At 42.2% G+C, this 27,665-nt stretch overlaps 2 protein-coding genes across 7 annotated transcripts in view; one reads left to right on the forward strand and one right to left on the reverse strand.

Annotated features, from left to right (window-relative positions):
• Positions 1-17,910, reverse strand: part of Vezt (vezatin, adherens junctions transmembrane protein) — a 62,477-nt gene extending 44,567 nt beyond the window's left edge. For 2 of the 6 annotated variants that reach the window (XM_028783092.1, XM_028783091.1), the window contains exon 1: positions 17,803-17,910. In XM_028783092.1, the coding sequence (XP_028638925.1) occupies positions 17,803-17,838 (36 nt within the window). In that variant the 5' untranslated portion in view covers positions 17,839-17,910. Of the gene's footprint in view, positions 1-2,098; positions 2,184-17,802 lie in introns of those variants that run through there. The other 4 variants (XM_028783096.1, XM_028783094.1, XM_028783095.1 and 1 more) reach the window with 2 other exon arrangements.
• Positions 17,911-18,242: 332 nt separating this feature from the next.
• Positions 18,243-27,665, forward strand: part of Fgd6 (FYVE, RhoGEF and PH domain containing 6) — a 113,067-nt gene continuing 103,644 nt past the window's right edge. Inside the window, exons 1-2 of the mRNA XM_028783025.1 lie at positions 18,243-18,444; positions 25,215-27,633. Coding sequence (XP_028638858.1) covers positions 18,429-18,444; positions 25,215-27,633 — 2,435 coding nt within the window. The 5' untranslated portion in view covers positions 18,243-18,428. The remainder of the gene's footprint in view (positions 18,445-25,214; positions 27,634-27,665) is intronic.

Raw genomic sequence — 27,665 nt, forward strand, 5'->3', positions numbered from 1 at the left:
AGAAGTACCCTTGAGCCATATGTAATCACGCATGAGTGCACTGCCAGCACTCGAGAGACACATAATGGGAAGGCTCTAGATTTTAGGGTCAGAATAGGCTCCAGGAAGATCCTAACTAGAAAACCCAAGGGCTGGGGAGGAGGTGGGGAGGAGCCTGAGTAATAGATAGCCAATGTGAATTACATAGCCTTAAGTACTAGCTATTGGGAGAGTTAGCCTACTGAACATATAGATTCAATTTTTTAGAAAACAAATATAGTGGCAGACCTATGTCAGACACAGGGGCTGGAGAGACGGCTCAGTGGTTAAAGGCACTTGTTGTTCTAACAGAGAATCTGGGTTTGGTTTGAAAGCACCTACAAGGTGGCTTATAAGCCACCTTCTGATTTTGATGGGCACCACACACACACATAGAGCATAGACATACATGCAGGGAAAATATTCATAAATGTAAAATCAAATAAATAAATCTAAACAATAAAAGAGATCTGGCAACATATATCACTGGCAAGGGTGTGGGAAACAGGTACCTTTATACACTGTAAGTATAGGGAGGAAAATATAAACATATATATCCACTGACCTACCACTTGTCAAGCCTTTATATTCCTGTATTATCTGAACTAATATATATAATATTATATTTCATATTATATATAATACATTCAAGTAATTCTTGAAAACAATGAACTCAGCATAAGCCCTACTGATAAAAAAGGTATCAGTATCCAATTAAGTGTTAAATTTAGCAAATGAACAAAATCATCTTGTGCTGTTTTCCATACCAAAACTAATGATTTAATGCATTACATATGTCTTTATTTAAAGTATCAGTACTATATTTAAGCCACATTGTTGGATCTGGCAAAATGCTAACTACTGTCAGATGTTAGTTACTAGGGCTTGCCAGTCTATATATTATACACAAGATTAACAGGAAAGCCGACACACGAGCGGCCACTACCGCGGTGTGAGGAATAAAGCCTTGGCATAGAGGCTGGCAGAGGCCAGATCTAGAAAGGAACTCTGGGTGGAGGCTTCCCACCCACAGGAATCTCTGTTCATCCTGCTTCAGAGGCTCACGAGTGACTTCTAGCCCATTACAGAACTCACCAAATTACTAACTTTTCAAATGTTTATTAACTTATATGTGGTCCAAAGTCAGTCAACCATATTTCCAGAAGTTTCTACCATGCCAATAGTATGTACAGAACAGCCTGATTTTAAAGTGAAAATTTTAAGGAAAAGCACTGACAGTTAAAAGGATTTGATGGGCTACTGTTTGCCTGCAAATCACAATTTATTTCTTGTTTTAAAACATTAAAAAAAAAGACTTTTATCTTTGACTGTAACTGATCACACATTTGTAAAGTCATGGCATGGTAAAACAGGCCTGTAGTTCCCAGATAGTCAGTAGGCTGAGGTGGGGAATCACTCAAGCCCAGGGTTTGACGCCAGCTGAGGTAAGATGACAAGGAGCTCTCTTAAAAGGCAGACAAGCCATAGGTCTAATTACGACATCACATACAAGATGGATACTCTTTTGGGGGGATGCTGTTAACAATGGAAAAGGGAAATGCCTTCACTTGATATGACTTATTTCAGCCAGGCTAACTTCCGAATACATAGAATGTGCTGAGGACTGCCACTATCCCACCAAGACTATCACTACCAAATCAGGCATCAGTTTCTAAAATAGCAACTGAGGACTTTACTTAAAGAGTCAAAATTCAAATCAAAAATCAACACGCTATACAATAAAAAATAAGTTTCTTTCCCTATAGAAACTACTATCTATTTGCTTGTTTTTAGCCCAGTAAATGTCTGTAAATCTAAAATGAACTACGCACTGCCTTTCAACTCTTAAAGCACTGGGAAATATCATGGGCTAGTATCCTGCAAGATTAAAAATGTAAAACAATAGGAAATATTTGTTGGAGCTTACATATTTTAGCACAACTTCTAAAATACCGCTTATTCCAAAAGCCTCAAATCAAAGCACTTAATTGCTCTGTAACATCAACAGAAACAAAACCTAATGGCAGAATTTAAAAATATTAAAAGAGCACATAAAATATAGTCTGACAAAACTACTCACAGACAGCATAGTTTGAAGCTCTCCAGTTCGCTGAAATAGTTACTGCCTCTTGTCCATATTCTCTCGGCTGCAGACTGGCTTCTATGATTCCCACTTGTTTCTCCAGAGCTACAGTACAAAATGGCCACTAGACTGGAGGGCGTGTCTGTCATTACTAAGCATTTTTCTATCAGAAGCAGTGCTTTGAAAAAAACCCTGACCATCATTTTAGTACTCTTACTCAGCAAAACTGATCGTGGGGCTTGAAAACGCCTTCAAAGGATGTCAGCTAACACGAGTGTATAGTTCAAGTTTGTTTATACACCAGTAGAGCAGACAAGACACAGATTCTCACATCTGCTTGGCTGCCGGCTTCTAAACATTTTCACTGAAATGAATATCATCCATTAATTTTATGTGAGGTACTACAGGCTGAAAGTTTTTAAAGGAGTAATTTTCAGCTCTTTGTGCATAGTAAAAATGTTCTTAATACTATCTAAATCAAAAACAAAATAAAAAAAATCATACAAACTCACTAGAAAGGAGAAAGCTGACTTTTTGTAGCTTATAGCTTAACTGACTGAAAAAGACAGTCAACAGTGATTGCTGTTAACCAAGAGGAGCGCTGGCAAAGGTGGGCTGTGCTCTTCCCTGGCCTTGACAGTACGAAGCTGCTTCGGGAGCTTTAGAAACCTGCCTGACTGGTGCTATGTGCTTGGGCAGGCACTTACAACTATCATTTCCAGTGGATCTTTCTTTGAAAAAGGCCGAAACGTCAAACACATTCAATCTAACATTATGTGAGAAGAACATGCAAATATCATTAAAATGAAATCTGGAGGTTAAGAGATCATATCAACTTTATACTCTCTCTCCTTGCCTACTCCAAATTTGAAAAATACACACAAACAATACAACAACAACAAAAAAAAGCAGAAAGAGATTCCCTGTCTTCTTTCATTGATCTGTTTTCTGGGAGGAGTGTGCTGGTGAGCACGTGAGTGCCATGGTGTGTATGTGGTGGTCAGAAGACAACCTTGGGGAATCCATGTCAACCTCCATCATGTGGAAGCGAACTCAGGTTGCCAGGCTTCCCGATGAATCGTCTCGCCAGTCCTCCCTGAGGTTTTTAAGCCCACTGTGTAGTTCTTAAAGAGATGAAGAAAACCTTTCTCTCGAAATGACTATCCCTTCTTAGAAGGCCAGAGACACCAGGATCAAAGGTGCATGCCTACAATCTCAGCACTTCGTGGGTGGAGGAGGCAGGAGGATCAGGAGTTCTAAGACTTTCTTGGATACATATGTAGAGTTCAAGGATAGCCTGTCATTAAACAGACAGACAGACAGACAGACAGACCAACCACTAAGGCAAAGCAAGATATGCTGAAGTAGAAAGTCCATTTTCAATAAAGGTCTTAAATCATATGAAATTAAAGGTTGTGGATTAGCCAGGATGATTCCCCTAGTAAGATATAGATGGCGATATTCTACCAGCTACACTGACTGCAATGTATATTTAAATACAGAATGTCTTCAAATATCTTATTTCAAATTCAAGATAGTGGGCACTTTGGTTTGCTTCTCTGTGGTGGGTCTAGCACCATGGAGTCTCAATGAATACTAGTGGCAATACTCAGAAAGTCCAGGGACAAAAGATTTATTAATACACTACCTGTAGCTTAGACCTTTTCACTCCTAAGTCCTTAAGGCAGTTTTACTTCTGGGAACTTGGGGGAACACTTGGAACAAAGCTAGAGAAAACTAGGACTAAACCTGGGGTGCCAGCCTAGACCATTAGTAGACTCTCTTCATGCAGTTTCTAGCTGGTACAAGTCTCTAAAAGCCCAATCACATTTACTCAATCCACCAGATACCTTCAGATCTCTTAGAACAGAAGAAATATTTTGTATTATAGAATCACCTGGCATGAAGGACAATCTTACTATAACTGGGAGATAGGCACTGGACAAATACGTGATTCATTCAGAATCTTATTGCTAATGAATGTAAGTCAGCTTCTTAACCCAGATTCTTTCAACTATGCTTTGCAAGAAATGAAAAAATGTAAGGTTAAGTGCATGAAGTACCATGGTAGTCATAAAAATAATGCCAGCAAGCACAGGAGTGTGGCACAAGCCTAGAGAGAGTCTGAGCAACTGAGTCAGGGCAGCTCTTGAACCCAGGACTTTGAGGCAGCACAGTGAGAGCCTGTGTAAGAACAAATCCCAAAATGTAAACACTGCATGAATCGTAGCTCCAGACAGCGGGCTTACATATTAATAGAGGCCTACGGATATGGAAAAAGGGCTGGAGTAGGGCTGAGTGGTAAAATGCTGGGGGAACACTCATGTGGCCATTGGTCATATTGACAGGACCACACACCATCAAAAACTGGTCACTTTTCTCAAATGTCTAAGTTTTAAAAATAAATCGATACATCTCTATTTGAGCCCAGAGAATATGTAAAGAAGTAAAAAATCATAGAAGCAAACAGGGAAAAGATAGACTTGCTCTCCAACATTAATTTTTACATCTTTATTAAATTTTGTAAATTATACACACACACACACACACACACACACACACATATATAAAATTTCTTCTGATATAACTGGTGATAAGCTAAGTTAGTTTCAGTGCTCTACCTTTTATGACATTGGGTTGTGACTTAAGAGCGTTGATAGTCTTATTAACATTGGTAAAAGTACCAATGTCGCTGAGCTTCTCAGCTACTATTTGGAACTAGAGGTTTTTTGTTTTGTTTTGTTTTGTTTTTAATAATAGGATTTAGGGCTTTATGCTTTATAAACTGAAATGTTATGTCTAATTATTCCAGATAGCAAACTCCATCAACAAATGCCCAAGTCCATGTGCATGCACTTCCCTGCATTAGTGGTTTCTCAGAGCAACAATGTAAGCAGGGAGGAAGTCCTAATAACACTCTGTACAATGACCTTTGTTCTTTTTTTTTTTTTACCTCCACCCCCCTGCCCTTTGTTCTTTTAAGAGGATAAGAGCTTTTAAAGTATGAAGAAAGCACCTTTACTCAAGTAAGAGAGGGGCTTTTAAGTGACTTCACACATTTAATGTGGGAGGTGCTTCTGGAAGTCAGTTCCCCCATTCTCATTTAGCTGAGGACAAATGGGACTGTGCCAATAAACAGCAAATCTTTCACAATCTATGTGAAGCATTAAAGATGGAGGTGAGAGAAAGATTAAGATTACAAGGTGAAAAATGATCTTTTCAGTCAAGATAAAGGGGGAAAAGGAAGCAGAAAGTCAACAAACACAGAAAAGCATCTGACAAGAGTCAACCAGACAATTACATTCCCAAGAGTAAAAATTTGATGGCAATACAAAAGGTTCCTCAAGCTGAGCATGACAGAACATACCACTAATCCCAGCACTCAGGAGGCTGAGGCCAGAGGATCACAAGTTTAGGGACAGCCTGGGGTAAAACTGGTCTTTCGGGTGTAAAGGTCTTATTTTCCTATCGAGGAGAAGCAGAGTTTGACAGTGAATGGAATCACTAAAACTTTCTGCAATTAAATTACTGTATGAAAATGTGAGCCAGGTATGATGGCACACTCCTGTAAACCCAGGATTTGGGAGGCTGAGACAAGAGGATCTCAAGTTCAAGGCCAGCCTAGGGTATACAGTGACCAAGATACTGTCTAGAAGAAAAAATGAGAAATTAAGAAAGACTAAAATCAGAACTTTAATGCATTTCTAAGGTGACTAGAGAATACTATCTCTAAATATCTTAGTTAATGATGTAGTAACAACCATCTTGGTATTTCAGTATTTATTTTGCATCTTATTCCTGTCAGATATGATGCCTGACCGTCAGTTTCTGAATATTTTTTCTTTTCTTTCTGGTACTGAACATAAGCCCTATATATGCTAATAAGCAGGTGCTCCACTGCAGCATCTTTTAGATTGGGTTCTGCTGCTGTTTAGTCACCGAGCGGCTGAAGACTGTCCTTAGGTTAGGTAGAGTGAGCCCCCAAATTCTCTGCCCTAAGTTGTAGAATGGCTGGTAGAAGGTTCTGATTAAAACAAAGAATGTTAAGGCTGGGCGCAGTGGCTCATGCCTTTAATCTCAGTACTAGGGAGGCAAAGACAGGAGGATCTTTGTAAGCTTAGGCCAGCCAGGACTACATAATGAGACCCTGCTATGGTCTCATATATGACATACAGAAACAAACCCCCTTAGAGAAGGAGGCTCCACGTAAGGTATTAACTGTGGAGGTACACTGGAATGTAGCCCCGAAGGACTGAAGGTGCTCAGATTCCTGGCGGAGGATTGGGAAGCAGGCCTGAGAAATCTCCTGTTCCCTGCTTTCTTCAGTGCCTCTTTTAGACCATCTTTCAGATCATGAAGACTCACGCCTGAGCCAGGGATGACTGAAATCACAGTAAAATTCACTAATAATTCAGGAAATGTAAATTAGAACAAGATACCTTAAGAAGAGGGTGACATGGTGGCATGGGTTGAGTTTCATTGTTCCTCTAAAGGATCTGAGTTTGGTCCCCAGCATTGCCAGGTAGCTCACAATCACTCCCAGGGGGATGCAATGCCTCTGGTCTCTGTCCCCACACACAAGCCCATACCACACATATACATATAATTAAAAATATTAAAAAACAAAATCTTGGAAAGATACCTTAAGAGTAAAAATAGATTAAGAGGTAGAAAGAAGGTTAGCAGTCAGAGGCTCATGAGAGTGGGTGAGCTGGCCCTGCCTCTCACTGGCTGCAGCATTCAGGAGAGCAGTCCACAAACTTTGCCTGGGCAGCACAGTAGGGCTGGGCCCTGGAAGGTATGGAGGTGAGCCCCACAACCCCACATCTGTGGTGGTCAGAGTTGGCCTTGAAGTCATGAGAGCCTTGGAGCTATCCCTGCCTCTCACCAGCTCTAGCACTAGGGAGAACTGGCCCTGACCCTCACCTGGGCAACACAGTGGAACTGGTCCTGATGGTGAAGGAGTGGGTGAGCTAGCCCAAAAAAGTGTGAGAGTGGGGAGCTGACCCAGGAGGCTGGGTTGTGGGTAAGCTGCCCCACGGGCACAAGAGCGGAAGAACTGACCCTGACTCCTGCCAATGGCATCACTGGGTGACCTAGCCAGAGCAGTGCTGGAGAGCTCGCACTGTGCAGCAGATAAGGGAGAGCCAGTGGGATGACCAGCTCAGCTGCCACCCAGATCCAGGGCTTTGAGTTGGCCCACCACAAGATCTACATCATCTGTGAACTGTTGGGAGTGCGTGAAAGGGCTGGTCCTGTTGATCCAAAGTTACAGGATCTCCAGGACACAGGGCAGCCATAGGATAACAGGGAAGAATCCTGGTGAGGATTTGATATTGATCAGATATTGTCACAGAAGCCAGAGACCTCGAACCAAACCAATGACACATTGCAATGAACATGTAAGTTGAGATGTGTGGAAAAAGAGGCATACTGTGGGGCATACTGTGACACAGCTTCCATGATGAGATATTTTCTATGCTTGTTTTGTATTTGTGTGTTTTTTATTTTGGGGGGGAAAGGGCAGGGAGATAGATGAGTGGGATTAGGGTGCATGATGTGAAACTCACAAAGAATCAATAAAAAGTTTTTCAAAAGGATATTCTTGGGATACCTTTCAAACCTAAACCTTTTTTAATGTAGTATGAGCCTCTCTGGTAAAGTCTGTGACATGTATGAGGTGGACTTGTGACTCTGAAATATCATTAGAGTGCACAGTATTATACCAAAGACACAAAAACCACTGACAAGCTTTCCCAGGGGAGGAGAGGCTGGGCCTCTGGCCGATGTAGTAGTCTGGCTTTTTTTTTTTTTAAGATTTATTTATTTATTTTATGTATTCACCATTGTTCTTTTCAGACACACTAGAAGAGGGGATCAGAGCCCATTAAAGATGGTTGTGAGCCACCATGTGTTTGCTAGGACTTGAACTCAGGACCTCTGGAAGAGCAGTCAGTGTTCTTAACCTCTGAGCCATCTCTCCAGCCCCGTAGTCTGGCTTATTGAGCCTCCAGCACACCTCTGATATTCCAGCATACCTCTTGTATCGCAGACACAGGTAAGCTACACTGACACAGACCAATTTTGCTGCTAAACTGGATCTAAATTTGCACTCTCCCAGTTGGGGGTATCTGTCAGAGATCTGGCAGGTGGAGGGAGAACAGGGGTTCACATTCTCTCCCTCTCTTGGCTTTTTTGAGATAGGGTTCCACTACTAAGTTCAGGCTGGCCCCAAATGTGCAATCTTCCTGTCGTAGTCCCTAGAGCTAGGCATTGCAGGCTTACACCATCACGCTGCTCTCTGCTTTGTTATGCTCAAGTATTCTTTGTTTTATGAGGACTGCAACAGTGATCTGTACTGGTCTATAGAATTAGCTAACCACTGATTTCTAACATAAAATTTCCTTGGGGATAAATAGGCTTTCTGTTTACAGTTGATATAGATGCAAAATGCACATCTCTCATTTCAAGGGGTTAAAAGATCATTCATTCTGGGACTGGTGAGATGTCTCCGTGGGTAAAGCTATCCCACATCTGAGAATTCATTAAACTAGGTATATTATCTCATGCTTGTAGTTTGAGAGATGGAGAGACTGCAGGAAGAGACAAGAAACCCCTGAGGCTCATGGACTAGCTAGCCTGGCATCCACAGTATTGAATAACATGATACTCATGCCTCAAACAAGAGGGAAGGTAAGAACCTATAACCAATTTGTCCTCTGACCCATGTTGTGGCAGGATGCATATCTAAACTAATGCACATGAATGCCTGCACATACACATCTACATATATACCCATACATCATATATACATATACAGAAATACTCACAAAAAGAGGTAATTTATTCTGGAGCCAAATGCCAGTGATGGTGGCAGGAGAACATGGATCTGGGTTACCCCAAACACTAGGTTTCAGCATGGCAATAGTTTCATGAAGTGCTTACAGTAATAGAATAATGGGTATTCTTGATCAGGATTTCTGCTATCGGCCTCAGATACTATCTGATGACATTCTTGGCCTTTGAGTTGGTGGAAGCTAGGGGTCTATTTAAACATTGCCAATAGATTTGTCTAATAATCACAAGGGTGTTGTGTCACACACAGAGGTGGGCAATAAATGCTTATCTAGAAGGCCAAAGACAGCCCAAGATAAAGTTGACTCCCAACCTGTAAGATTCTAGTTCTCTACAGTCAGTCAGATGGCCTTGTAGAATGTTTAGCACATGTGTAGCTTTTCTTTTCCGGGAACTTTGTTTCACACTGTTATAGTGCTGAGTATCTATAAACAGGGCTGGTTAGCAAAATCTGAATGCAATGCACTGGCTGACTGAGAGTCAAATCACAGCTGGCAAGGAAACATGTGTCTAACAAGTTGTCTGCTCAGTAGAGTTTAGGAACTGTGTACAGCCTAGGTCAGCTGGCCTGAGTCCTGGGTGAGGAGCTCCTGGTAGTGTTTGGGGTCTGAGGAATCCCAAAACCATGGGTAGTTCACATATGCTTTGAAACCTGCTTTTAGACCTGGATTGGTTTTTCCTTGGACACTCTGCAACAATTTAAAAGCTGGATGTACTCTAGAAGAGACTTATGGCCAGTGGTGGCTGAGTGAACACTGAACTAGGCTTGTAGTGTCCTGGAAAAAAACCTTTCAATTTGTTGGTTGTGAATTCAATACGGCATAGTTCATTGCTTTTGAATACATTAGTGGTGCTGTAATGTGTTCTGGACAATCAATGAAACCTACAATTCAAAATTTGAATACTGCTTTTGCAGAAAATTTTAGCTAACATTTTTATGGTATTCAAAGAGGTGACATTTGTATTTTTAAAAAGTCCAATGGTCCAGAATTAAATATCTATAAAAACTGGTTTGGAGGAGACAAAAGCCTAACCACTAGTCCATCAGACTTCTTTAAAAGTTATAGTTATACGCCAACAGGTCATTGGTTAGAAGGTGATACTTTACAGAATCCTACCGATTACAGATGCTGTGGGCCTATACCATCCGGTCTGATAAAGGGATGAATCTTTAAAGTTTGGCCTTTTCGCTATTTTGAATTTCTGCACAAGAGCCCAACGGCCACAGATTTCTCTGCTGTTTACTGTCTCCTATTCAAGTGAATTTATTTCTCAATCGAAATCATGAAGAAGCAACAGCTGTACCACTGAAGCAACTGACAGGATTATTTGTTGGGTTAATCTTTTAGTTTAGTGTTGGTAAAGGTTGTCTTTGTATTATTCAAATGTTGACTTCTGTACAGCAGAGAGCTGAGTGCTGGCCAGGCTTTGGTATTGTTATTACATACCTCCATCGCCTTGTGATTGGCTTAATAAAGAGCTGACAACCAATAGCTGAGCAGGAGAGGAAAAGTGGGACTTCAGGGCAGAGACAGGGCTTTGGGGAAGAATCGGACACAAGGACTTTGGCAGTGGCACGGAGATGGAAAGAACAGATGCCAGGACTGAAGGAGAGGTAACAGGCCACAAGGCAGGTGTGGACTAGACTCTGTTTAGAGGTAGCTGGGAGGTAGCCAACTGAGGCCTCAGCTGTAATAATTAATACGCCTCTTTGCCATTATTCAGGAGCTGGCAGGTCAGACACAGTATGGCAATAATTATCACTCTAAACTAATTAGAAAATACATGTTAACTTGCGCCATTTCTTTTTATAGTGCTTAATTTTTAGTTAATTATTATATTTATTTATTTTGGTTTTCGAGACAGAGTTTCTCTTTGTAGCCCTGGCTGTACCAGAACTTGCTCTGTAGACCAGGCTAGCATCAAACTCAAGTGATCTGTCTGCCTCTGCCTCCTGAATGATGGGATTAAAGGTGTGTGTCACCATAGCTGGGCAATTTTTAATTAAAAAAAAATGTAGGCTTTTTACACATTTTAAAAATTTTGCTACTTTACATTCTTTATGTTTATTTGGCTTGTTTTTTCCCCCAGCTTCATGAGTTAAAATCCTGAATTCTGGAAATAACTTACAAGACTATAAATTGTCGTGAATTATGAAGGGTAGTTTGCCTCACAGTTTTGTGAGTACCATCTTGATTTTTCTTTAGCCCATGACTTAGTTTAGTATTGGTAAGGGATGTGTGTCATGGGTAATTATCTTTCTCCATGTGTCTCTCAGACTTGTAATTCTAACCCTAACTGTTTTGATCAATATCAGCCTGTATTCCTTTACCACCTCCACCCCAGCTGGATTTAGTTAGTAGGAAAACCCACAAAGCAGAAGCTGACTACATTCTTCCACCCAAAGCCACAACTCCTATAGGTATTTTCTTCTCTTTTAACTTGAACTTTGATTGTATTCCAGAAATACTTTTTTCCCTTAGCCTTTAGGTCTATGGGATGTCATAACTTCCTGTCAAACAAAGACAATAACCAATTCTTTGAACAGTCTATCTGAGAAGCTGGAACTCTATAGAATATAAAAAAGAAGCCTGGTGGTGGTGTTGCATTGGGGAGGCAGAGGCAGGTGGATCTCAGTGAGTTGGAGGACAGCCTGGTCTAGAGAGTGAGTTCTAGGACAGCCAGGCTACACAGAGAAACTCTGTCTTAAAATGAATAAATAAATAAATAGATAAATAAATATAAAAACAACAATTACAAACTATATTTAGCTGATCGAACTAAACCAATAACTTTGTCTACATCATAACCTGAAATTAATCTATGGAATATAAAAAGAAAAGACATAAACACAACACATACTAAGTTCTACGTGGTCTAGTCTCACAAATGAGATGAAGGAGTTACTCTTAAAAAGAAAAGCTGGCTAGTCATGGTAGTGTATGCCTTTCATTGCAGCACTTGGGAGAGAAGCAGAGACAGGAGAGCTCTGTGAGTCTGGGGCCACCTGGGCTATAGGACAGCTTCTAGGCCAGCCAGCATCACAGTGAGACCCTGTCTCAAAACAGACAGTTGAATGTGGTGATACACACATGCAATCTTGGCATGATGCAGAGGCAAGATGAATACCACCAATTCAAAGTCAACCTGGGCTACAGATCTAAACTCTGTCTCAAAATAACAAAGGGGTAAAAAGTGTTAACCTGGATCTAGGACAATTAGCTAGAAAATTCTAATAATACCTGTTGAATGCTTATAATGTGGCCGGTCTAAGCAACTGTTAGAGTCAATCACTTAATATCCACCATTACTCTCCAAAAGTAGATTTTATTATTTTGACAGACTATTGAGAAACTTGAAGCTGAGATAAGTGACTTGCTCAAAGCCACACTGACTAATAAATAGCTGACATAGAACATCCTGCTCCAGAATCTATTCTTTTCAATTATAATACCTCACAAAAGAAAAAAAAAGTATAAAATTATCACTATAAACCAAACAGACTGATAGAATGTGTTTGTTGAGATCTGGTGTTTTGCTATGTATTGTAATGCTAACACCAAGCTCTGGTTACCTCAGGAACGAGAGAATCCTCATGTACACCAAGTGATGGTATGTGAGCTTGCTCCTTAAATGAACAACTATTGGTAGGATAAAGATGCTGACAGCCTATAGCCGGGCAGAAGAGAGGTAGGTGAGGGTTTGGTTCCCAAGCTTGGGGTCTGAGGAGAGAGGAGAGAAGAGAGAGAAGGTGGAGAGAGGGAGAAGATGTTATGGGGTAAGGGCTCATGAGAACTGGCCATGAGGGCTGGCCAGTCGGAGTAAGAGCAGCCCAGGTGGAACATGGCAAGTCCTGTCTCGGGGTTATTGCAGGGAAGTAGACATAACAGCAGAGAAGGCAGATAGCTAGTGCTTTAAGGTGTATTATAAATACGAAAGATGTGTTTTTTATCTGGAACTTAACGACTCATACTCCTAATTGAGATTAAATATTTACTACAACCTATAGTCACTCTACTTTTGGCCAACTTAGCTCTAGTTTCAAGGAAGGGATAACTCTCAATTTTTAAAATCAGTTTTAGGACACAGAGATGGAAGGCTGACTGCTCTGAGAAGGCGATCAGACGCTGACAGCAGAAGATATGCTTAACATGTACAAAGATCTTGATTCAATATGAAGCAACAAAAACGTAAGGCAGGAAATACGTGTCTTGGATTAGAAGATTCAATAGTACAAAGATGTCAGATTTCCTAAAACTAATCTATGGATTTATGTGATCTCAAACAAAATTTCACTAGGTTTGCCAAAAGCTGAAATTCTCAAGTTCATCATTTTAGAAGTCATATGGAACAGTGAGTCACAAACAGCCGAAGGCATAATAAGGAAAATCATGAAAATCATGAGACATGGGGAAAAACAAAGCAAAAACTTGCCCAGTGGTGATACCACATGACTATCATCCACTTTGGAGACTGAGGCAGGAGGATCACAAGTGTTGAGGAAAACCTGGCTTACATAGTGATACTTTGCTTTCAGAAGAGAGAGAGAGAAAGAGAGAGAGAGAGAGAGAGAGAGAGAGAGAGAGAGAGAGAGAGAGAGAGAGAAATGGAAAAAGAAAAGGCACACTAGATGGACTGGTGCCAGCATTCAGGAGGCAAAGATACCATCTCCGTGAGTCTGAATTAGTTAGACTAGTCTACATTGTGAGTTCCTGGCCAGCCAGAACCACACAGCGAGGCCTGTCTCAATAAAATAAAGTGGCACTTTGATTTATAACAAAGACACCATATTTTAGCGGGGGAAATGATGATGCCAGGCCAACCAGATATGCATATGGGGGGAAAATGGCAGATTAATTGCAAAGGGCCGAAGCTCTTGGAGAAAACATCTTTGTGATTTTAGGATTATACAAGTATTTCCTTGAAGCATTATCCATACAAGAATAAAAGATCAAGTGGATTTGAATGGATTTAGGAGATTCTGTTCTTTGCAATAAACTGTTAAAGACGCAGACGCTGCCACTGAGATGGCTCAGTGGACAAAGGTACTTGCTACCAAGTCTGAGGACCTGAATTTGACTGCAGGGCCTACAGGGTAGAAGTAGAGAACCAACACTTGTAAATTGTTTTCTGACCTCCATGTGTACACACTGCACACACACACGCGTAATAAAAATTTATTTTTAAAAATGTGCAGAAGCCACATACATATACCCTAAGAGATGGAGGAATTAAGGAATTGTACCTTTGTATACAGTTTCTTTAATAGTAAGAGAAAACCAATGGAAAGACTCACAGTGGTCATCTTAAGTTCCATACCAGGGATACAGCAATGAAAAACACACAAAAGTTCCCAGACACATCTACCAGATGGATACGAAAGCTGAAAGAGTGCCGAGTGCTGGTAAGGATATGGTATCATGAGACTGACATGGTGTATGGACAGGAGTGTCCATAACTGCTTTGGAATGATGCTTGAGACTATCTGTGTACGGCAAATCCATCTCATTTCTATAATTCAGTATTTTCAGTTCTAAGTATATACTCAACAAAAAAATATGCTTACCAAAACTACACATTGGCTCAGAGGGTAAGAGCACTGACTGCTCTTCCAGAGGTCTGGAGTTCAATTCCCAGCAACCACATGGTGCCTCACAATCATCTCTAATGGGATCTAATGCCCTCTTCTGGTGTGTCTGAAGATAGTGACAGTGTATTCACATATACAAAATAAGTAAGTAAGTAAGTAAATAAATAAAAATAAAAGAAAGGTTCTCAATAACACTACTTACAACAATTTCAAAGCAGAAACTACCCAGTGTATGCCCCTCAGAAGACCTGATTAAAAAAAGCCATATAGTCACATGGAATACTGTATCAAACTAAAATGCATAGGTAATCATATACATGAATGTCACAAAGCTGCAAGGAAAAAGAAAGCTAAACAGAGAAAGAGCATGTGACGCCTGACAGTGTACAGACAGTAAGAGCAGATGAAACTAATCTAGGTTAGTCACTACAGCTCTGAGTCGTGGTTATCCTTGGGGTGGGGACCAGAAACTGACAAACTGCAGGAAGGAGGCAGTGGTGTTAGTGATGTTCTACTTTTATTTGTATACCCATTGATGTGTACACTCTTGGTATGTGTACATTCCTTATGTATATTCTCTTGTGTGTGTGTGACAATGATCAGAAAGTTAGTCAGAAAGCTGGAAAAGTAAATCTCCACATATGATAATGGCAGAGATGAATAATTCTTGCAGAGGCTAACGAGATGTCGAGAGCGTTGACTGCTCTTCCAGAGGACCGGGGTTCAGTCACCAGCACCCATATGTTGGCTCACAACTGTTTGTAACTCTAGTTATAGGGGATGTCACACTTTCTTTTAGTCTCCAAGAGCACCAAGCATGTGGTGCACAGACATCCATGCAGGAAAAATATCCATGCACATAGAATAATAAAACATAAAAGGTATGTACTGCTGGATAGAGGAAAAGCAAACAAAAGGAAAATTAATGTAAATCAGCTTTTAAGAAGCGAGGCTGAAGCTGTAGAATACTTATTACCTATTAAGCGTGGGAAAGCCATGGGTTCAATCCCTAGTACCAAAACTGTAAATAAATAAATACATTTTTAAATGGTTAATAAATCTATAAATGTAAATCTAAGCAATAAAATGTTATTTCTGTGGGACATGATGGGATACACCTATAACCCCAGGTACCTAGGAGGCTAAGATGAGAGAGTTTGAAGTTCAAGACTGGTGTGGAATACATACTAAGACTCTTTCTATCTCCAAAAGAAAAGGGGGTGGCAGGGTGGCAACAAGATTAGTGACAAATTTAGATTTACATAAAAATAGATTCAAAACTCTGTGGTATATCGTTTTAAAAAAACATGCTAAAAAACAAAACAAAAAAAAGCTGGGCGGTGGTGGTGCATGCCTTTAATCCCAGCACTTGGGAGGCAGAGGCAGGTGGATTTCTGAGTTCGAGGCCAGCCTGGACTACAGAGTGAGTTCCAGGACAGCCAGGGCTACACAGAGAAACCCTGTCTCGAAAAACCAAAACCAAAACCAAAACCAAAACCAAAACCATGCTAAAAAACAAAAACCCATGCAAATATAGTCACACATTTGAATAGAAAAAAACTTCCAAGATCATGGTTTTTGTTTGTTTGTTTGTTTTTGCTTTATCTTTTGTAACAAAATGTTTTGTTTTGCCACAGGGTCTCTCATATCTCGCCCTAGCCTCTAACTCACTAAGTAGCTGATAACTTTGACGTTCTTATGATGCGCCTACGACCACCTTTGGAGTGCTGGAATTGTAGGCATGTGCACATCACCCTATTAGGTTTATGTAGTGTTGCCTATTGAACCAGGAGACTTGTGCATTCGAGCCAAGCACTCTACTAATTGAACTACATCCCCAGACCAATAACCCCCCCAAACCAAAAAACACACTTAATATGTCCAGAAACCAAAGAAAGCAGGGTAAAAAATAAAAAAATTAGCCACCTACTTTTTTTTCCTCCTCTTTATCTCCCACATCCAATCTGTAGCCATTCCCTCAATTTCATCTTCGAGATGAATATCCAAGTCAGTATTAATTTTTCTGATTTCCAAAATGTATGCCTTTGTCCTCTGCATTCAACTCCTCATGCCTGGACCCTTCATTAGAGCAAAGCATCATATTCCCCACCTCGATACCGTGGCTATATTAAGTCGTTTCGCGTGGCAACCCTCCATACTCCAGCCTCTAAAACTGCACGCTCAAGATTGTCACCCCACCCCGATCGTTGGCATACATAAAATCCTTCTCCCGGAATACATTTTCTCCCATCTATCATTCTAATTTCATTGAGAGCTGAAGGTCTACCGAGGGTAAATCTTTCTGGGTGTAGCTTTTTAAAGTGGTAAGAACGGACAACGGGTTGCAAATTAAGCTTCCTTTGGGCAGTTGTGAGCTAGCTCAACACTTCACATTCTGTACCGCACCTCACTCCCCCATTGTACACCACGGGGGATTTCTTTTCTTTCTCTTGTGTGAATTTCCTAAAATCTAGTTGGCTGAGGGAAACTAAGGCATACATATTCAATACATACACATACACATTCCAGGGTGTGGGTATTGACTTGTCTGATGGGGAAAAAATGGCATTAAAACCACCAGACTTTATTTTTAAATTCAAGATGGCAGAGACATCTTAAAATAGTCCAACACAAAAGCATTTACATCCAGACCAGAGCTTCCATTCAGAACTGGCTACACTTAGCGCAATAGCAAGGACAAAAGAATGGAACCTAGGTGCTGAGAAGCCAGAGCTCTCACCATTGACCACAGGTCTCACTTACAGACCTTAAACCCCACATAGAAAGGCACCTGCTGCCTGCCTGCATTCCAAAGGCCACAGCTTGATTATGATTATAATGATGATGACCAGAGGCACTTCTGGATAACAGACCCGCAAAAATCAAATAAAAAGGGAGTAGGTTAAGTAGTATAGAGTATCCAGCACGTTTCGGCCCCGCCCCAACGAAGCGCAGACCAGGGCGGTGCAGCCATAGGGTAAGGATTGATCAGGGCTCCTGCCCAGGGCTGGTCAATTGCGCCGGGTCTGGGAATTCTGGGCGAGCTAGGGGGCAGAGGCCAGCCACGTCGGGATCCCCTGAGCTATACCTGTCAGGCGGCTGCAGCGAGTAGGCCCCGAAACAGCAGAGAACTGGGGACCCAGGCCCGCAGGCGCCGTCACTCCGTCCCTCCCCTCTGAATCGCTTTGCTTCCTCGCTCTTCCTTTAGTCTTTCTGAAACAAAGACGGTCCACACTCCCCGCCATTTTCTCCTCACCTCAAAAACCACCTCTTCGTCAAACTCCGGTGTCATCCTTCTCCGCCATACCACCCGCCTCAGCACGATGGGAAATGAAGGCAGGAGGGTAGGCAGCACCCAGGCTTCGGCTCCTGCCCACCTCAGGAGCACTGAAAACTACAACTCCCGGCATGCGTCGGTACCCACGCCCCTTTCCGACTTGCTTATTGGAGCAGAGGGAGGGTGGAGGGGCGGGAGCGGGCGGGCGTTTCAGAGCTCCTATTGGAGAGAGCTATGGCTTTTGTCTGCCTTTTACAAGCCTTGACTACCAGGGGGCGCCCGGAGCGCGGATTTTCTCTCAAGTTGAGGAGGGACGCGCGTCCGCGTAGCCGCTGCGAGCTCCTCTCGTGGGCGCGCCTGGCGGTCATCCCGGAGCGCGGCGGAGCGGCGCTCGTACTCGTCCCCCTGGTGCTGGCCGCTAGCGCCCGGGTCCGCCGGAGGGTCGGTGGAGCCAGCGTCCGTCCTTTGTGAGGCGCTCAGACGGTTCGGCTGGGGTGCGGGACGGAATGTGAGCGCTGCGGGGACTTTTGTCTCCTGCTCAAACTCTGGGGAGTGTGGACTGAACGGGAGCCATGGACTGAGGGCGTGAGCTGCGCGGGGCAGTCATGACTTCTGCCGCGGGTGAGTGGCCGCGCTCGCGCCGGGCTGGGGAGTCGCGGCGGGCGCCGGCGGGCTCGGGCTCCCGCTGCTTTCCTCGCGGGTGGCCGGTGCGGGACTGGCGCCGGTCGCCTGCGCCTGTGTGGGGTCCCCGGGATGATCCCCGACTCTTAAGCCCAGGTGATGGGACGGCGTCGCGGAGCTTACTCCCCGGTTCTGTGACTTAGGCGCTGTCGCCTGTGCGCGGTGTGGGAAGCGTGGAGTCCGGTGCGGAGGAGTCAGTTATTCTAAGCTAGGACAGTTTTCCAGCGAGTTGAAGTAACTCCGCCACTAGCGCGCGTTGCTTTAAAAACTAATATTTATTGACTAAAACTCTTCGCGCTAGTAAGGAGGTTTAAACAGAGCTGTTCGCACCCTGGTGTTTTGAGCCCTATTACCTGAGTGCGAACTATTAGATGACAAAACCGAGCAAGCCCCCTCCCCTGCACCTACCCCTCCCTGTTTTTTACTCATCTTCACCTTTTCCTTCCTTCCTTCCTTCCTTCCTTCCTTCCTTCCTTCCTTCCTTCCTTCCTTCCTTCCTTCCTTCTCCCCCCTCCCCCCCATTCGTACCTGACATTGTAAACAAAGCCCTATTTTCAGTCTGTCTCCTTTCTCACCCAAATGACAAAGCCTTTGTGTGAATGTAAGCATTTCGGGTCATTGTGTTGCCACCTTCTTAAGTTTTTTTATCTTCCAAATTTAAATGTCCAAGGGACAGTCTCTTTATAAGAACACAACACATTTTCGAAAGCAGAGTTTAATAAGGTATGGGGTATTTTAAAAGCATCTTTATCCATATCTGAAGAAACTTTGATGAGAAATTTTGTAGTAAAAGAGCTTAAAGTTTCACTTCAGTTAGGGCTAGGATTGGCGCTTAAGTATCAAATTAAATTTTCTTTGCTTTCTTTGGCATTTGTTTAACATTCCTGCAACTTGAAAACTGTCAAAAGAGCACACACACTAAATGTTCTGATTTGTAATTCTAAAACCTTGGAAGAGTCACACTGCTAGGCAAAACCCGGATTGCATCAAACAGGCAAGAAATGCAAGTGGCAGTAAGCACGGGGTTGATGTAGCTCTTTGAAGTTATGTGTATTTATTCACGTGACCATCGTGCACTGAGTTATTTACAAAGGTTTCTCTTAGTTTTGGGATGTGTTCTATTTAAATAATGGACTGTTTTCAGCCAGAATTCCTGTACCCTCACCATCATTCAGCTTTTTAAAATTCCTGAATTAATATAGTTAATTTAAAATAAGAACTTAAAAAATTAATAATTAAAATTTCTAGGATTTAGTCTGGAAGTTTACAATTGTTCTCTTCGAATTAATCTAGAACAAGGCTAGCTATTTTTATACTTATCAACTTTGCAATTAAGGAAATCCACAGCATTTTTGTGGTATTTAAAAGACACTTCCTGTGTCTAGCTGAGTTAGTTCATTTTTTTTTTTTGTAAGAATGGTTTGCTGAGAATCATAAACTGCTTCTTTGCTCACTGATTTGATGAGATTTATTGTAAGTTTTTGTAGTTTTTTTGTAAGTTTTTCTTACATCTAGGGAAGAGGACTGAGGATTTTCTTTCCAGCCCATTTAGATAAAGTTATACGTACATTGTCCTTGCAAGCCGTGGAGGGGGGGAGGGGGTCATAATAATGAAATTTATTAAAGTTTTGGGGAGAGTTACTAATGGAGCAGGTGTTAGTTTTAGCCTGTTCCAGTGTAGTTGGGAAGATGGGCCTAACTTAAGATTAGGGGGCTGTTGTACATTTAAGTGATGTTTGTCCTGAGGAAGAGCTTGCTTCGGTTTTGTTTGTTTTTATACAGCTGGTGAAGAGTGAGTTCATAGAAGAGATTTTTGGATGTATTCTAAGTAGTACATGAATGAAAGAGAGATAACTAAAAGTATCTTCCCATCGTATTGTGCATATACATTTCACTATTTCATTCATGCCTGTGTGGTTTTGTTTTGGGCCTCGTAGACTAGCCAGGAGAGCGAGTGTGCTCGTGAGCCAAGGCCACCTGTGTGTAACAGATGACAAGTCTGTTTATAACAGTAAAACGGCACTTTCTACCTTCGCTTTCCCCTGCAGCCAGACAGCTGTGTAAATAAAAGATTTGCTGCGTTGCTGTAAGGAAGCATTTGGGTCTGATTGTTAATATAATATCAAGATCCAGAGGTGCAGCGTTCATTCCCAAGCATTGTGTACTGATTTCAAGTTTTGAACACTGGAGTGGATCATATTATAATGTCCTACTGGTGGTGTTTTGAGCTACGCTTGAGGGCCAGTGGGATGGCTCAGTGGTTAGTCTTTTCCCATCAAAGCCTGCTGACCTGAGTTTGGTCACTGGGACCCACACGATGAAAGGAGAGAACCAAGTCTTACGTGTTGTCATCTAGCACATGTATGCTATGGAATACATGCTTACCCCCTCCCACACACAAATAACATATAATTTAAAAAATAGTCATGAAGCTGACTTAGCCTTGTACACCTGTGATCCCAGAACTAGAGAGGGTAAGCCAGGAAGACAGCAGTTTGGGGCTATACAGGGCTACATTGCAAAGCCTGTGTCCGAAAACTAAAAATAAAGAAGTAATAGTAAGGAAAGGTTTCCCATATTGCTGTACCAGTGACTTGGCACACACTTGTCCCTATTAGTCATTAAGGAATTACACAAGGATCCTATTGAAGTGCATCCTGCTCCCTTTTCAAAACATCGGATTTTAAAGAGATTTATTTGTAAAATATGTGTGTGTGTGTATGTATGTGTGTGTGTAGTCGGTAAAGGTTTGTGCATGTGTGAGTACAGATGCCAGCAGAGTTCACAAAAGGTTGTTGGATTCCCTAGAACTGGAGTTACAGTCAGGCGTAGCCCTTCCCAACTCTCTCCAACCGCCAATAGGCGCTGGCGACTGAGGTCAGCTCTTCTATAGGAACAGAATGTATTGTACTCTTGACCACCCAGCCGTCTCTTCAGCCTTCAGAACACCGTTTGGTGTTACATTGGATATTGAAGTTAAAAATAAAAGAGCTTTTCTGTCACTGAGACATGAAGTGGTCTATATGCGGCCACTGTCTATTCTCAGGCTCGTGTCTTCAGCTCTGGGGACACAGTAGTGAATCAGAGCACGGATAAGCTTGACTCTGAGTTGTAGTATTGATTCTTCCACTTGAATACACAGGTAACTCACAATAGTAAGTCCAAGGTCACAGTTACTTAATGACTATGCATACATTAAAGGCTTTAGAACGTAGTTCTTAACATGTGGGTCATGGCCCCTTTGGGTTCACATATCTGATATCCTGCATATCAGATATTTACATTACAGTTCATAACAGTAGCAAAATTACAGTTATGAAGTAGCAACGAAATCATTTTATTGCGGGGGGAGGGGTCACCACACCATGAGGAACTGTATTAAAGGGTCACAGCATCAGGAAGGTTGAGGGCCACTGCTTTAGATGCTGCGCTGTGTTATTGGGAGTCAGCACTGGCTCATATGCAGTTACCGTACTTTCTGTGATGTGAGGAGAGAACAGGAATTTGTCTCTTAGACTCAGACTCAAGGGAAAGACCGGAATTGGTACTAGAGATTAATTATGGTTTAGGGAGGGTGAGGCAGTAGGTTTAGGAGGGTGGGATGAAGGGTTAAAATTGGTACTAGAGATTAATAAAATGCTTTTGGGAGGCTGGGCTGCAGGATTGAGAGTTTGAGGTCAGGGTAGGGATACATGGCAAAACAATAGCAACAAAATAAATGGTAATAACATGTTTTCAAGGAAAAGCAAAATGAATTGATTAAAAGACCTTGAACCTTCTGACTAGGCTCCAAGATCAGAAAGTAAAAGATTGATTAGATGAGCTCTTCCTTCCTCCCTCCCTCCCTCCCTCTCTCCCTCCCTCTCTTCTTCCCTCCCTCCCTTCTCTTCTTCCCTCCCTCTCTCCCTTTCTTCATTTGTTTGTTTGCTTTTTAAGACAGTTTCTCTTTGTAGCTTTGGTCATCCTGAAACTTGCTCTGTAGAGTAGGCTGACTTTAAACTCAGAGATCCACCTGCCTCTGCCTCCTGAGTGCTGGGATTAAAGGCATGAGCCATTATTACTGTCTGCTAAAATGGCTCTTTTTAAAAAATAAATCTTAAAAAAATTGATATTAGTGTGTGTGTGTTGTGTGTGTGAGTGTGTGTTTGAGTGTGTGTGTGTTGTATGTGTATGTTTGAGTGTGTGTGTTGTATGTGTGTTTGAGTGTGTGTTGTATGTGTGTGTGTGTGTTGTATGTGTGTGTGAGTGTGTGTTGAGGTACATGAAGATTAGAGAACAGCTTGGTGGAGACAGTTTTCCTCCAACCTTAAAAATGTTCTGGGAATTGAACACAGGTTGCCAGGTTTGTGTAGCAAGTACCTTTATCTAGTGAGCCATTTGGCTGGCTGGAGTTTCTTTTTAATGGTAAAATAGGACATCTTTGCTTCTTTTTGGGAGGGAGGGGGCTGGGGGAGGGACCTTACTGTATAGGCCAGGCTAGCCTCAAAGTCACAACAATCCTCCTGTCTCAGAGTACTGAGCACTGGGTGACAGGCATGCACCAGTAATGCCCAGCCATCTTAATTGATTTTAAGTGTACGTTTCAGAAATGTTAAGAACATTGTAGCAGCCGATCTCCAGTGCTCATTTCATCTTGTAAAAACTAAAATACTTGTATTTTGAATTCTCTGAAAAATCCCAGAGGTGGGACGTTTCAAGAATGACAGAACTGAAATCAGTGTGGCAGTCTGTCCTCAGGCAGTCATGCTTTCCCTGAAGATTTGACTTGATGGATGGGGAATTTAATTTAATATACTATTTCTGTAAGCTTTATCACTAGGCTTCTGCCAAAACCCACAAGAGCCAACCCTCAGGCCAACAACATGTGTATTAGACAGCTAGCTGAAAACTGCCTGCTTTGGGAATTTGTATTATTTTGGAAATTTGCTGCCTTCTTTATGATAACCTTATACCTAGGAATTTTATAAGGCATCTGTTATAAAATCTCTCCTGTGCATATAATACCAGAGTTTGAGAAATTTCTCGTTGGTTAGGAAAAGGAAGTAGAGTACCCTGCTTTTTGTCTCTTTCTACTCAGTTCCGTGTAATATTTTTCCAAGTGTTATGACTAATTTCCCTTGTTGAAAATAAAATCAACACCAAATGAAATATCAAAGCCTTGGTGTGTGTAAGTAAATGAAACGACGTTTTCAAACAGTCCTGTACTTCATGTATTTTGAGATTGTTTTATAAAGAAGTTTTTTTTTTTTAAAGTATTAGACCCTTTTGAAGACGTAAGTATAAGATAATTTAAGAAGTATAAGATAAAATGTGTTTGAACTCAAGTCCCCTCTGGGGAGCAAGTTCTAAAGAAATTTAAGAGAACTATAGTCTCTGTATCATTTTTATATTTATTAGGGTCTTTATATAAAAGACTTAATTTTTGTTTTGTTTGTGTATATGTGTGTCTGTTTGAATATATGTTCAGATGTGAGTTTGGGTGCCTGTGGAGGTCAGAAGAGGGCATCACGTCCCTTTGAGCTGGAGTTACAAGTTGTGAACTTCTTGATGTGGGTGCTGGAACCGAACTCTGCCCCTCGTGGTTGAACTGAAAGCACTCTTAGCCACAGAGGCATCTCTCTAGCTTCCTTATTAGGGTCCTGTTGTCAAGTTCATATAGACTAAGGGTCAGCCTACACAAATACAGCGTTGTATACTAGGCATGTGATGAGGAAGAGTTGCTACACCGGAACTGGTGGTCATCCTTTACTGCTGGGCTAGATGATGCAGGCCGTAATTTCAACACCCAGAACACTAGAGCAGAAGGCTGTGAGGATGAGACCAGCCCTGCTTACGCAATGAGACCCTTGCTCAGAGAAATGAAACCCACAAACACATAGTACATGCTGGTGATGGATAAAAGACGTAATCCATCGCCCATGGGAAATGAAATACAAATGTACGGATTGTATCTTCAGATACTCTCCAATCATTTGATCTTGGGCCAGGCCTGGGCATGTGATAAAATAAAGCTCTATAAAAGAAATACAAAATTCCCAGTTGATCCTGGGATAGAGAAATACCAACCTTATTATGATCCTCAGTTAACAATGAAGAATTTACTTTCCAGTTGTTTTTTTTTTGGGGGGGGGGTAGGTAGAAAATGTCTGATTTCCACAGTGATTTTCCAGAATGTTTTGGGGGTTCTGTCAGAATAGTGTTCTTATTTATGTGAGAAACTTGAGAGTTGCATACTGTAGGCAACTCTTAATACCTAGTGGATGAGCTGAAGATACTATACAGAGTAACTAAGTAAAAGCCAGTGATTTAAGTAATGTCAAAGTTAGAGGAAAATTAGTAATAGGTTAACTAAGAAATGTACAGTATATACAAGCTATGTTACACTAGAACTTAAGAACAATTTCAGGAATTTTCAAGAATAATGTTGACTGTATAAAATATAACCTGTGTAGTAAAATGAAAGGTCATATTGTTTGAAAATGTTATTTAACAAGCATGGTGTTGCATGCCTATAATCTCAGCCTTAGAAAGGCATGTATATGGTTGTGAGTTCAAGACCAGCCTGGGCTGCATTGTAGGTGCCAAGCCAGCACCAGGGTTGCATAGCAAGACCTTGTCACAGAAAACAATAAAAACAGGAAAATTGTATCTTTATTTCCTCTTCTGTTTTGCCTACTTCATCATCTGATTATTAAATTTTTCTTTTCTAGAGCTTAAGAAGCCACCATTGGCTCCCAAGCCAAAGTTAGTGGGGACCAATAATAAGCCACCTCCCCCTCCAATTGCACCTAAACCGGACATCGGAAATGCTAATGTTCCACGGTTAATGAAGAAGACGAAACCGGCAATTGCACCGAAACCGAAAGTCCCGACAAACTCAGTTATTCAAGATATCAAGAATCCACCCTCAAAGAAGCTCACTTTGAACCTGGAGGAACGGGAGCCAGAATTACCTGAGAGCACTGGCAAGTTTAATTGCAAAGATGTCAGGGATCCAGAATTACCTGAGAGCACTGGCAAGTTTAATTGCAAAGATGTCAGGGATCCACACCGTGATTATATTTTACCAACGTGTTCCTGCAGTTCTGGGTGTATTCATGAGCCTAGGACTCAAAAAAATCAGTGTGCAGAGCAGCTGGTTTTAGAGCCTCTGGGAGTGAAAGAAAATTTAGAGAATAATAAAAATGGTGAGTCCTCAAAGACGGGGAGTAGATGGGATTCAAGCAATGAAAAGTGCCGGAGCCAGAGTGGAGTTGTTTTAAAGGCAAGCATCTTAGAAGAGAAGCTCAAAGAGGTTCTAACACAGCAGCGATCACCTTGTGGTTCCCCAAGGAAGCACAGAGCTCCAAAAGACCCAGAAATGAATGGTGACCATAGTTGCACCAGGCAGATCAGAATTGAATTTGCAGAGATGTCGTCTTCCCTGTCCAGCTTGGAAAAAGTTTCCGCTCATCAGAGCTGCTACCCACAACTTCCTAGGGATGAATCTCAGACTCTCGAGACTTGTCAAGATGGCAGTGCTGAGAGCCATGGTCATATTCATTCATGTGAACTGGAGAACAAAAGAGTATGTTCGGGTGGAACTAGTCAGAAGACAGAGGCCAAAGATCTCGGTCCTTTAGAAATCCACTTACTACCATATACCTCAAAGTTTCCAACTCCTAAGCCCAGAAAGACACACACTACTCGTCTGCAGCGCCAGAAGCATGTAGATACTCCTAGTGAAAGCACTGAAGAGCCAGGGATCTCAAACAATGGCTCTTCTTGTCTCCTTGAAGATAGTTTGAAAAACAATAAAGTCAGTGTTCTTCATCAGAATGCTTTGTGTAACCAGGGACAAGTGGACGAGGTGAGGCCAGCAAACAAGAGGGCACTGCCCGGGGATTCCAACAGTGACGGACAGGACTCAGCCAGCTCCCAGAAAGCTGTGCAGCAGGAAACATCTTCTTTTGAAAAAGAGGCACCTTCTTTAGATACGGATTCTAGTTTGACTTCTGACAGCTCCGTAGAGGATGGTTCTGGCCTGTTACCTGCTGTGGACAAAGAGACTACTTTCACACAGTGCAGTCCTCAGCCTTTGAGCTTGCCTAAGCAAGTCAAGTTAGCTTGCACTGAACAGCCACCAACTACCTGTAACACGGAAGTGTCAGTTCCTCAGATACAAAAGGACTCTTCCACGAGAATTGTTCCCAAAAAACCTCAGAGACACAGCTTGCCTGCAGCAGGAGTGCTGAAAAAGGCTGCTTCCGAGGAACTTGTAGAAAAGAGCTCGGCAGTTAGTAAGGAAACAAATTCAGAGAAAGGTCTGCCAAGAAAGCCCCTTCAGCATTCGGGTCCCTCAAACTGTGGCACATCACCAGCATCCTTTGATACGCCCAACCCAACTTCAGAAAAGCCAGTGTGGAAGTTACCTCATCCTATTCTACCTTTTTCAGGGAGCCCAGAGGCCTTGAAACGCGTCACTTTATCCTTAAACAACGAGCCTTCCGTTTCCCTAACCAAGCCAAGAGCGAAGTCACTGTCTGCCGTGGATATGGACCGCTGCAATAAGCCTTGCAAAGAACCTCCAAAGAAAACTTCTTTAAAAAAGTTGATTAATGTGAAACTGTCCATTGGTTTCATAAAGAGTGACTTTCAGAAATTTAGGTCGAAAAGCTGTCAGCATGGGGATGTCTCTGCGGGACATCCGCTCGGTAGAGAGCCGAAAGGGCTTGAAAGTGATTGGCAAGGTTTGGCCTCAGGAGAAGAGAAGAGAAGTAAACCCATGAAGGCATATTCTGCAGAAAACTGCAGCCTGGAATCTCAAAAGATGAAATCTTGGGGCCAGAGGAGTGCAGCTAATGGTCAGAGGGCCGAGTCTTTGGATGACCAGATGATCTCCAGACATGCATCCTGTCAGGGCTCTAGCACAGGCGACTGTGGGCCAGAGTATGAAAATATCCGCCATTATGAGGAGATACCAGAGTATGAGAATTTGCCCTTTGTCATGGCTGGGGGGAACAGTCCAGAGTTGGGATGGCAGAATTGCAGCAGTGTAGAGGACACTGATGCCAGTCTGTATGAAGTAGAAGAGCCGTACGACGTTCCAGATGGCCAGCTGCAGCTTGATCCTAGACATCAGCCTTGCAGGTAATACGTGGGTGTCAGCTAGACCTGCACTT

This window comes from Grammomys surdaster, unplaced genomic scaffold (genome assembly GCF_004785775.1).
Source record: "Grammomys surdaster isolate TR1022 unplaced genomic scaffold, NIH_TR_1.0 958, whole genome shotgun sequence".
Taxonomy (NCBI): domain Eukaryota; kingdom Metazoa; phylum Chordata; class Mammalia; order Rodentia; family Muridae; genus Grammomys; species Grammomys surdaster.